At 46.6% G+C, this 12,415-nt stretch overlaps 3 protein-coding genes across 3 annotated transcripts; all 3 read right to left on the reverse strand.

Annotated features, from left to right (window-relative positions):
- Positions 1-1,965: 1,965 nt before the first annotated feature.
- Positions 1,966-3,741, reverse strand: N7508_011107 (uncharacterized protein; the record flags this gene model as incomplete). Its single annotated transcript, XM_058469167.1, has 5 exons — positions 1,966-1,978; positions 2,046-2,188; positions 2,277-3,439; positions 3,491-3,658; positions 3,735-3,741. The coding sequence occupies 5 exons, from the start codon at positions 3,739-3,741 to the stop codon at positions 1,966-1,968; spliced, it is 1,494 nt and encodes a 497-aa protein (XP_058314145.1).
- A 3,990-nt stretch (positions 3,742-7,731) lies between these two features.
- Positions 7,732-8,217, reverse strand: N7508_011108 (RlpA-like double-psi beta-barrel domain-containing protein; the record flags this gene model as incomplete). Its single annotated transcript, XM_058469168.1, has 1 exon — positions 7,732-8,217. The coding sequence occupies one exon, from the start codon at positions 8,215-8,217 to the stop codon at positions 7,732-7,734; it is 486 nt and encodes a 161-aa protein (XP_058314146.1).
- A 2,436-nt stretch (positions 8,218-10,653) lies between these two features.
- Positions 10,654-11,471, reverse strand: N7508_011109 (uncharacterized protein; the record flags this gene model as incomplete). The annotated part of the gene is made up of 2 exons (XM_058469169.1): positions 10,654-11,271; positions 11,328-11,471. 2 exons carry the CDS (start codon positions 11,469-11,471, stop codon positions 10,654-10,656), a joined length of 762 nt encoding a protein of 253 aa, XP_058314147.1.
- Positions 11,472-12,415: the final 944 nt, after the last annotated feature.

The following is a 12,415-nucleotide window of genomic DNA, read 5'->3' on the forward strand; positions in this document are numbered from 1 at the left end:
AGGCGTTTTACTTCCCTCCGGATGAAAACCAAACTTTGAAGTTGATAAGGGAGCTCTGCCGGAAGATTGGCGGTCTCAATGCTGCGTCATACATCCTTCAAGAGGAACAGGAGCGCGGACTTGCACTCGAGATTGAAAGCGAGCGTCAGGTTCAGAGGCCTGCAGTTGCCACCCCCGAATTACACCAAATTCACTCACATCTCCTCATTTGTCGCCACTGGAGACCTTGTGAGGTCTTCTGAAGCCTACCAGCCGGCGTACCACACGCTGCGCGACATCTCAGCTTCGTTTCTTGACGTGTCTGAATTTCCGTCCGGTCCCTTGGCTAGAAAAGACTTCTTCACGACGATCAAAATCCCCTCTGGTTCGCCGTTTATTGCTGGTTCTTTGCAAAGGCCTGTCAGGTGGGCCCTGATGACTGCAAATCGTGTGGCGTGTGATGGAAGCCTCGCGGTGTGCATGATGATCATCAACCCTTTCGAGGCCAATCGTATGAAGCCGGAGAGGCTAAAATAAGGCTTCGTCAGGCTTCACTTATACGCACCAGCCGAAGCCGAGAACTCCCCTCGCTGGATAAACTCACGCTATACAATGTCCCTAAATCCATTGGCAGGGGTGAAATACTTGATATCGTTCGGATCAGCTCAACCTTTTCTCTGGACAGTTGTACCGATTCATACTCTGAGTACAAAGACCTTTGTGCGTTTTTAGGTGTAGCACATGTTTAGAACACCAGCCGATTTGGATGTTTGCTGCGGATGGTTTCATTAAGTGTGGTACCCAACGAACGAACAACACCTTCAGCCAAAGTCCTCTCAAGTATCTCGAGTGCTTACGCCCCAGATTAGAAAAGATTGTTAGGAAATTGGACGCACACATGTTGGCCAAATCGTCAGTGGCAAATTGCTATTTCCGCTCGACTTTGTGGAATCGGCGAAAGCCTTCGTAGAGGCAAGTTTCCAGAGACTGAAAATATGATTTTCATAGCAACTCATCCTCGATATTATGGTCCTTCTTGAAAGATGATCCAGGTTAAAAGAAACTGTGACACAATTCTACAAAATCTAGCACTATGAATAATCAAGGATCTCGTGCCATTTATACAATTTTGAATATAGAATATTTTGGCGAGACCTGTGTTCAGAGCTGGCTCAGTCAGGTGAGCTGAGACAGAGACTTCCAGTTCTGTAGTGGTAAAGGTCGTGCATATTCTTCCGAAAGGTAGCGCCAATTAAATGACTGGTCCTGGGCAAGGGGGGTGGTACGCCCAATGGGGATAGGTAACATGTTTGTTTCCGCTATTCGATGGAATCTTTCCCCTGGTTGAATATTTTCAAAAAGCATGTTCTGCTTTTCGTCGACGTGGATTTTCTGCTAATGATCATGAAAAACCCATTTACTGGCGGGGGAAGGGAGAAGAACCGCTACACCGTCTCGTTTCGTCGCCTCGCATATACGTTAGTCAAATACCCCTCGGGACGAATGGAACTGATATTTCCAGTGTCGGTTCATGAGATGGGCCCTCTAATTTAATATTGTAATATTGGATGTTCGAAGTTCCTGCCAACTGGTGGACTGGTCCTAGTTTGACTTCTCGAGCTGGTTCCTTCCTCTAGCCTTTCAACTTTGAACGGTTACTCGCTTGTTCTCGATGATAAAGTCTGAGCATACGAGTATCTTCTAGGTAGAAGAGCAATTTAGTTTTTACAATTATGTACCCAAGAATGGTTATTTGTTTTTTGGCATTCGTGCTCCGTCGGCCTGTGAGATGAAGAAATAATTTGAGCAGTGTGAATTTGAACGGAACTTTTCCCTTTCTTTTCCCTTTCTTTTCTTTTTTTTTTGTGTGTGTTTACTGAATAAAACGAAAATTCACACGTAGCCAGGCAGCTATACCCATGAAGAAGGAACCTTCCAGACACAAGGTTGTGCAAATTAATTTTGACAATCAAGTAACAAAATCGATTAGTCGATAAACCTATAAAATATCAACACCAAATCAATCAAGTATTGAACCTTCCACACAGAATAATGGAACCACATACCAAGCAGCCATGGCAATAATCAGATACATCATGATAAGTAGGACGCCCTCAAGCCAGTGAGACTTGCCATCCGCAATGAGGTAGTTAACGAGCAGGACAGTGACAAAGAGGACAATAATCTGGAAAGCTTCGAAGTTGAGAGTCTGTTTGTCGTTAAAATCAATTCTTACATCCAAGTAGACTTATCAAGATTTATCAAGATGAGACACCGAATTCGAGGTGAGAACGTACCATGTTCTCAACTCCCATAGCCCAGCCAATAACAACAACCAAAGGCAGAACTAGCAGCACTATTTGCATACTTGAGCCCACGGCTACTCCGATCGCAAGATCCATTTTGTCCTTACAAGCGACTGTCACTGCAGTAGCGTGTTCTGCTGCGTTGCCGACGATAGGAAGGAGAATTAGCCCAACGAATGTCTCAGTGATACTACCAGTAGCGGTCAGTGCATCGATGGAGTTGACCATGAATTCTGCACAGATGGCCACAAGCGTGGTAGAAATGCATAGCGTAATTAATGCGACCGAGAGAGTCAGCTGCGGCTGCTCTGGCTTGTTATCCGGGTCCTGCATCTGGATTTGTCGCACGTTTCCACCCATGGGTGCGGCGGAAATTTTCGCTATCTGAGCGATTTTGCGCTGGGTATCGCTGGGGCCAATCCTTTGGTGGCGTCTTTCGGCCTTGCGGCTAGGGCAATTGTAAATGTCGACGTGAGATTTTAGTTGGAAGAATAGGTAGCAACCGTACGTGATTAGGAGGAGGATGCTGGTTCCTCTAGAAAGATCGGCAGTTTTGTCCGCGTTGGCGGTGGTAGTCCACGTGTGGAAGGCAGTGGGGATGATCAAGCTACTCACAGCAAGTGCGAGCAAACTGGCTGCAGTCTGCGCGACTGTGACATTAAAATGCTGCTCGACACGATCGATACCACCAAAGAAGAAACACATCCCCATAACGAGAAGCAGGTTCGACAGCATACTTCCACTCAGTGAAGTCTGCACGATCAGAACATTCTTCTTGGCCAGCGCTATGATCGCAACGATCAGCTCCACCGCATTTCCAAAGGAGGCATTCAACAATCCGCCGATCGTCTCGCCCGTCCGCAGAGCAATCTCTTCCGTCGCATAACTCAACATCGCAGCCAGCGGAATAATCGCAATGAAGTTCACAACGAAGATGGCAATCGGATTTGCCTTGACTACGTGCAACGAAAAGCCGGCCGGCGCAGCGAGAATAAGCACATTGATCCAGGAATTCAAGACCGTAGCCCGCAACTGACTCGCAACAGTAAACGTTGGCCGCTTTTTTGCATTATCAACTTTCATCGCCGGGTGTGTACCGTTACGCCTAAGCCTGAAAAGATGGTCTCTGTTGCGTGACTTATTTGCAATTGTCCCTGTCTATGTATCATGCGGCACGTTGGTCTCCTGGCTTAGAGTTGACCGACCACCATGGGTGTACTCCTCACTGCCCGCAGGCTTGTGAGGAAATGCTTCTCCGTAATCAGGGCCCGTGAAGTCGTCGGCGAAATTGCGTATTCCGTGAGGAGGGCCATTGTTCTGGAACTCGACATCGACGGGACCGGTGCGCGAAGTTTCATGGCGGTAGGTATCTGCTATGGTGCGAGTATTAGAATCATAAGTAGCATGTTATAGATTGCCTCATGAGAGGGGATATTGCAGGGGACTAACGCAACATTGCAGATGGTTTGGCGTTGTTGTTGGAATGGAAAAGAATGGTCGGGATACCAGTGAGTATTTAAAAGCTATATGGGGGCGCAGTAGGGCTCAAGTGTTAGGCAAACCCAGAGACAGCCGTCCGATCGGGCGCCCGCGCCTCTTTTCTTCGTAGCAACTGTGCAGAGACGCGAACAGTGACACGGATAGACCAGGTAAATGTGGGGACAAGGTGAGAACCGTAGCGGTGGACACAGCCGCAGGTCTGTAAAGGTCCGAGAGCCTGCCCCGGAGGCTCAACACAGGAGTCGAGCTGGCGAGAAGGCAATTCATAGACCAGCAACCGGCCGGTGATGGGTGCTAACACTACAGCCACAATTCGGTTTGATTTACATATCGCCATAAAATGATGTTCTTCTGGGAGACTTATACTTTTCTACTCGAGGAACTCCGGTGGCCGTGGGAATTGGAAGCCCAAAGCTAGACCATCATTCTTGTTTCCAGTGTTGTGGCTAGTTTGACTCCACGCAGCCCAGCCCTTGGGACTACCGGCCTTCGTGGTGTGGGACAGGTCACAAGATGGGTTCAACAGGAGACTAGAACAAGGCAGTCTCAACACAGCCTCGATTGTGAGGTATGCCTGAGTAAAGGTAATCACGCGAGATAGAATTCATTAATCCAAATACGGTGGCCGGTATCACAAGCCGCGTGGCAGATGAAATTGAATGGCGTACGCCTTCCACGGGGTAACCAAAGTAGCTTCGAGACCAGAATTCCGCTGATTGACTCTGCCTCGCAGGCAGCAACGGAGTTAGTGCAGCACCAAACGGAGCAATGGGCCAATTACACATCGATAACGGTCTGTTCTTGACTCGCAGCGATCTTTCCCAAAGTGGAGGTCGAGTCTCACATAATCATCCAAATACTGGGCTATAGCCCGGTTGAAAAATAGACACAGCGCGGACTGAGAATATTCTGCATGCCAGACTGGTGCTGTGCATTTCAGACAGAAGTTTTGACACCCGCGACCGCGTTTTGTACCTGTCCATTAGAGTAAAAAAAGATCGTAGCATAGTGTATTATGAGCGTATCAAGTGGTTGGAATTCCAAAACTCTTTTCTCGAAAATCTTGATGGTTCGCATCTATGCTGGTCCGTGGAGCCACCGGTCGGCCTCTGTCATCGGAGGTAGGATGGGCTAAATTTAGCCCATCGCCTTAATCAGGCACCACAATGTACTTTTTCCTTTACACTTGGCATACGTCGATGAGAATGGCGAGAGTAACACCGTAGTACCTTGCAACCCCAAGAGGTCGGTGACGAGTCAGCATTTTCTGGGTGCGATTAGAAATGTGGAAGTCAGACCATAGATTTGGGAATGTAATGTGATGTGAAATACTAAGTTGGTCAAGATTTATCTCTAGCTGCTACTTCCACAAAATGTTAAAGGCATATCGCCTGGCTCATTACGTGAATTGACAAGGACGTCGCGCGGGATATGGGAATTTGTCTAGATCTTTTGCCAGAGTCAGTGCACTACTGTCTCATTTGTCTGGCGCTACGTAGCTTGGTGCTTCTTTACTAACAGGCTGGAAAAGTCTGCCGAAATTTCCACGCTATTCCGTTGCTATCGAGAGGTAGGTGTCCTTGTTACTACTCATCCCATGTACTGTAGTATTTCTCTGCTCGCCATTTTTGTCTAGCTTGGGGAGGTGTCGAGGGCCGAACTTTCTCTGGCAATTCCCACTACTCCTTGTCCCCAACGCGGAACTTCCCAGGCAATTTGCCCTATAATCCACTACTGCTAGACATTACGTACCGTAGAGATGCAGGCCACATCTGAAATCGTCATATCTCACCCCAATATCTGGAGAAACACCGCATGATATCGCGCAAATCCAGAGCCATCGGTTTTTGACAGCGGCATGGATCGCTATCATATGTGATCTGTTTGTGTCCTCGGAGAGCTAAGTGTATTTTGCTGCATCGAACCTGAGGGGCCGTCCCAACCATGACATCAAGCTTTTGATGCGCCGCACCGTTCCTCGGAATTTCAGTTTAGTCAAGTTAGAGAAAAATGCCTTTCCTGCTCGCAACTGTTTCCCAACCTTGGCGCCGGAACTTTTACAAGATGAATTTCAATGGACCTTAACGAATTTTTCTTAGGGCCAATCAATATTCTATTAATGGATTAAACTAGGAGCGTACAGTGTGTCTTTTGCATATCAATCTACTTTTGAGCAATGTACTTGTGAGACTCTGCATCCCTTGGCTATACGTCTCAGTGTTATTTAACCCAGATTACTTCCGCTGCCGATCGGGCTGTTGAGCGCTGCCACAAGCTACCCATGCCAAGATTTACACGATTTCTAAAGCATCGATGCAGGTTATACAAGATACCCCATCTCCCATCCGTATCCAAAAAACTACGAAAGAGACGGGCAAATATGGCGATAAAGCTATTATACGCCAGTAGTGATGATATTTCTCCCGCGCATGTCGCCCACTTTATGGTTCAGATCATGTTCACTTTGTATACGGAAACAAGTGAGCTTCGCATCTGTCCTGAAAAAGTGAGTGTTGGAACACACGGAGGCTGGGATCTTGGGCTCTTCAAGGCTAGTCCAGAGAAACAGCCACAGCCTCAATCTAGATCAAGTCTTATTGAGGAATTGGAGTCTGAAGCGACGCTTCAGTGGAATTTGCGCGTGCTCCAAGACCTTCTCAAAGGATACATTCAACGTTCACGCCTCCGGCTTCGGCGAAGGCGAACATCATATAAGAACCTTTTTTGGCTGATTTGCCTCATAGAAATGGGTTCATCTATCCGCTGGTCTAATGGTTGCTTAGAGGATTGTCTTAAAGACCTACACTGGTTACAATTAGAATGGTCCCAGGTCGACTGAAGTGCACAAAGTCATGCGATTATTGGGTGGCATTAACTCGAAATAGGACAGCCCCGTCGGTTCTTCGCTGATTTTTAAAAACAGTTTCAAAACATAGCTAGCCTAGATTTAAACATATTTAAACAGCTTAAAATTGAATGCTGGAAAGAATGTGTCTTCACTATTTCACTTGCACTGGGGAGCGTGTAACAAAAGAAAAAGAGAAAAAAAGCCCGACCTGTTGGAAAGCGAGAAAGTTATAGAAGGACCGACGGAAAAGATATTGGAAATTGAGGGATGCATGCAGAAAGCAAAGAAGCCAGTTTGAATAAATTCTAGCCGAGCGATCGAGACCAACCCTTCTACTTGAGCCGTACGTAAATTTGAATCTATATAGTGATTAAGCGAAGCCATAGTGCGGCACACACAATGTAATTGCCTTGAGTTCAGCCACAGTGCGTAGCTAGGATGATCTGTATTCTTTGGTAGTACAGATTAGATATTGGCAATTTGATTAGGATGAGTACCTACAGTCGCTACCGGGTGGGATAAAGATACAGATTGACAATACGACTCCGTTTCTTTTTGCCTATTTTGCCCATTCAGCTGAGATATTTCTACATTCCAGCCTAAAACCCAATCTTCGCGAGGCCTTGAGAATTGTGAGCGAGATCATCAGCTCTGTTGGCTGTGCTTTCGGGCGTTGTCCCCGAACAGTATTCTACGTAAATGTACATATTGGTACTGAGAGGCACTTTATTAAGTATCATAGGACATCACTCCGCCTCAACATTTTCAGCGCGAGTGACATAAGCCATTGCCCAAATAGATATTTTAGCCATAAGAGGTCGGGATTTTTTTCACCATCATCCTCAACTCTTGAACCACCATATGCTACCACTATTATGCGTATCCCATTTTTCCTTGTTTCCTTGTTCCTGATAAGTTTACAAAGGCAATCATTTGCCGTACGATTGCGAGGGCCTTCCTATGACAATATTAAGGACAAACCATCAAGTTATAGGAGTGCTTAACAGGCTAGGACAGTATTACTCTCTTACTTCTCATACTAAGTCAAACAGGACGGGCAATGCACAGGTGCCACAAACCAAATTTTACCTCTCTCGTCTAATCAATGTACCATTTCACGCCATGTATGTTGCCTTGGTCCGCATCTGCAAGCTGGTTGAACAAGTGTCGTGAGACATCAATGGAGTTTTTATCGCACCCCATACACTTATCAACGACTATGCCTTGGGCAAAAATCCCATGGTACTCGACAGTGACCTGTTTCCCACAATGCTCATCAGTCATAACATGTTGAGATAATGCCAAAACATCCGAACTACCGCCATTGTTGACGGTACCACATGAACTGGGGTGGGAAGGCGTGTCGGCTGTATCATAAAATGTCATACTACCAATACACGGATTACCTGCCTCACAAGAACTGTGAATCGTGTTCTCGGGGGAGGCAGTTTTCATCTCGAATGCAGAGCTCAATGAAGCAGCTCCCTGTGAAGTCGATACCGATGCAGATTCGGTCATGAAGGAATTGACTGGCGCAGAGGTGTCAAAAGACGAGCCGGCAACGACTGCCCTGGTATCACTCATGCATATGTTCACGTAAGCTTTTGTGAGCGTAATTGTCCACAAAACGGCTAGAATCGGCTTCCTCGGCATAGAAGTCTGTTATATCACTTCGGGGAAGGAAAGATGGGTTGAGCAGCTTGACCATCACAGCAAAGACAGAGGAATATAACTTTTCGTGCATCTGAGCTGCTTCAATTTAGATCCTGTTCCACTGCATATTTTTAGAGCCACTTTCGGATACAAGACCGCGTAATGATTAACTATTAAGGACTATATTGAAGCGGGCCGAAAGACCGGATTTTGATGGGTCAGGATATGAGTTCTGGAATAGAACCGCGATAGTATGCAGCAAAGAATACCGATATATTATAAGATATTTTGTTTGCTTACCCTAATTATACGTTAGGTTCGGTCTCGCTAACGTAGTGTTTTGACATTAAAAAATAGAAATAAAAATAGAAACAAGAAAGAAATGAAAAAGGAAAATAGTTAACCTATCACTCATTGAGCGGGCGCGGTGGAAAAGGTTGCATGGGAATGATCAGCCATTATTAACCCAGCCCAACCGACATCCTCCCCACGTACCTTTCACGAAAGCCATTGCTATTGCTTCTACCGCGATGACAGATCCCTTTTGCGTAGCACTTCCCTCTCCTCAAGAACTTGGCATTGGCCGGCTTATCCCTCACGATACGCTGGCACGTCAAAACTTGACCAACCCTAAGTTGGGTGAAAGTCCCACAATCACCATTTGCAATTCGTGCAAGTCGTTTCCATCTCAATCACGAACCACAAAATGAAACTTACCGCCGACATATTTCAAGCGTACAGGGTAAAGTTTTGAATTCTTACCGCCACATCATTGCCCAGGAATACACAGGCAAAGGATATGTGATCGTCGGACACCACAAAGCCTCAATCCCCACTTTAAGCTCAAAAATGAAAATGGCTTCGTCACATCCAAACAAGATGGTGATATTGTTACGCCTATGAATACATTTGAACTACACGCCCGCTGCCCCCACTTTTGAGAAAGAGGTTCGGCCATCCAAGGACGGTCATTCTGGGATTTTTGGACCATCTATCAAGATGAAGCGAAAATAACCGTCTATAATACCGAGCACAAAGACTTGTAGGCTCAACTAAGGCTTACAGGTGCCACCTTGTTATCGGTTGCTATAATTGGTGGTAGCAGGATATTGCCTCTTCGGCTTTGAGTGTGGCCGGGTTCCACCAATAACAAGAGCACCGATAGCGGATTCATTAGAGAGGATAAGCTAGCAGCATTTATCTGAGTGTTTTATTTTTGTTTGAAGGCGAGAGAAGCATAAGCCGTTCAGATATCTAGAGATCCCAGTCTCGATACAAAATTTACCAAGTCGCATTCTCCTCTCCAGCTTTCCCTCCTCTCTCTAACTTCCTTTACAGCTGTTCCAAGGGGCTAAGTAGCATATGGTCCAAGGGATATCCTCTACTAGAAAGTAATGACCAAGATTGAGTTAATAGCTCGTTTGGCGTTTGCATGAACTAGGATGACTTGTTCGACAGAGTATCGGGTCAAAATCAGGCCACGAGCCGCATACTGCTGGATAAGAAAAGATTGCATGCGCCCGATTGCCGAAGCCTTGAGATTGGTGTATTTACAGGATTTGCATATGTAGCGACATGGCCAAGAAAGGTAATGCAGATCAAAATGGTGGAATGGAGGGTAAGCCAATCTAGGCTTCGCCTGCCCGCGTTTCCGCCATTATCTGGCAATTGGTCGTATTTGATTGTCCCATCCTCGACGGAATCAGTCACCTGTGGAAGCTATTATTCCAACTCGGACCATCCTTTCCCACCCCAAAGAAGTAGCGTAAACTCTGAACTCTTTATGTATTCTCCGTGAACAAGACTGCTAGTCACGTGGTACTATAAGCCCTACTTATGATGCTTTGTCAATTTGAGACAGCTTCAACGCGTACTTTTCAAATGCGAGGCGCCAGAAGCCCACTGGAACAAAAACCCTCTTGTAACTCCACCTCTGGGCTGAGACACCTGCCCTCCTACTGACCTCGTCCACTTCCTGGGGCTTGACAAAGGAAGCATGCTATTAAAGCTTGCACTCGACAGCTTCAACACGGCATCCTTCTTCCTCCTAAGCCTTCTCACAACGTCATATAGTATTTATGATCAGTCTATTACAACACTTATTCCACCCCCGGAGAATTTCACGGGACGCATCTCCCACCCCTTCCTCCGGAAAACCTCAATGCCGGGTAGCTGTAATCACTAAACGAATTGAGACAAGCTTCACCGAGACGGGAAGAACGATTTTGCAACCATATATATATGAATCGATTAATGAACGGGGCCATCAGTCGACGAAACTGAAGTTCCCTCGGTTTCCTCGGTCACCCAGGCCTTCATCAAACCAGGACCACATAGATCACCTGGTTGGAATTGTATAAGCTCATATCAAACCCCGCCGGAATAAACCAATCGAGCGCGAAATTGCAGGGCGCAGTCAAACAGAAGGGCTAGCTTGAGTTCAGTCTTCCTAAATTCTCGACAATTTTGGAAGTCTGGTGACGAGCGAAGGTACCGTAGAAAAGCGTTATTGAGGCTTTGTATCCGTGCACTACCCCAGGAAGTAAAGCTGGAGTAGACCACATGGCTACGCACAAAGTCAAACAGACGAGCACGTAGTTGGAGTTCAAGAGACGTTTCCTGTCCAGCCACCTCCGCGGTGCTCTCCTCTGCTAATTGCTTCGCGGCTTGATTAATAGCATATTCCATGGCAGCCAGGCCATTGGCAAGCTCAAATTCGCATTTCTCAGAGCCTAGTCGAGGTTTTGGCACAATGATTGAGCCGAAAGTGCTCGCAGTTTGATGATTCCATTCAACGACACTAATCGCATTTTGTATGGCGTGAACGCAATGTGCCATGGCACAGTCTCGCCCTAGCTGATTTTGAACTGGGTTTGACATCTTTCCCTCTTGTCTGTTTGTGTTGGTGGAGTTTCGAATATTGTCAGGTGCCTTAACGTCCAATTGCCTCAAATCAACCTGGTACCTTGGGACCGGAGACGCGAGCTGAATGATAATCAGTAATTAGCTTGGAATGATGAAGCTCAGTTAGACTCGCTTACTTGCAGGGGCCTCGTGTTGTCCAAAGACGCCTTTGTGTGGCTTTCTCCCGAGCATTCATCGCGCGTTTTGAGTGTTCTGCCGTGTCGAAGCAAGCGCCTTGTTCGTGAATTCTCCACGGGAAGACGAGAATATGGACACGCCATGACGGGTTAATGGAGCGTCAATGGGGCTGCACCTGAGCAATTACTGAGAGGGACTGATCTGGCTGAAGTTTTGCTATTTTGTGTTCCCACAAAATAACAAGTTCTGACAGAGTGGTGTGCTGCCGTATACATAGGATGATCAGCTGCTAGGCCTTTGGAAATGAAAAAGGGGCTGGATCAAACCAGGATGACAGCAGGCTAGTGGGGGCGTAGGGTTGGGTGGGTGAGTCAGCGTCGCTTTGATCCACGAACCAAAACAGGTGATATTCACTGACCAGCCATCTTACCTTCACCTGCACCCATGATCCAAAAAGGTGTGATAGCATGACTCGGACTTAATAAGGGGGGTCCATAGCTTATTTTGAGGTCACATACGAGTTTCAGGATGTCCCTTGCATAATTCAATTATCCATCTTTGTGCATGACTGTAAAGCTCTGTCGTGCTCACGGTTTGCATAATGGCTAAACAAAGACCCGCTGTGGTACTTCTTGAAATGCAAAAAGAACTAGGATTTCAAGTCAATCTCCCAAATGTTGAGACTCGAAAGGAAGAGCGTTTCTACGCGGATCTGTCACCTGTGGCCGACAATATTCTGGGTAGAACTGAAAAGGAACTGCAAGAACATCGAAGGCAGAGAAACCAGAAATGCCACACTGCCCTTGAAACTCCGCTTCCTACGTTAGGGGAGACTCATGTAAGTCCGCCCCATCCGTTCAGTCTATTTCCGATATCTGGCGTGCTTTTTGCCTAACTTAAGCACAGTCGCTTGACACCGAAGAAGCCAAAATTTCCCTGAAGCGTTGCAGTGATGTTGGATACCACGTTTTTTCGTTAGACGTTCAATTTTCGTTTGGATTGTGCCTACCTCTCCTTTTGACTGAATTCGAGGCGTCCCAGGTCAAAATGAATGCAAAGGTCTGACAGCCCTTTTTGGATTGGAAGT

This window comes from Penicillium antarcticum (genome assembly GCF_028974205.1).
Source record: "Penicillium antarcticum strain IBT 31339 chromosome Unknown utg000010l_segment0_segment0, whole genome shotgun sequence".
NCBI lineage: Eukaryota > Fungi > Ascomycota > Eurotiomycetes > Eurotiales > Aspergillaceae > Penicillium > Penicillium antarcticum.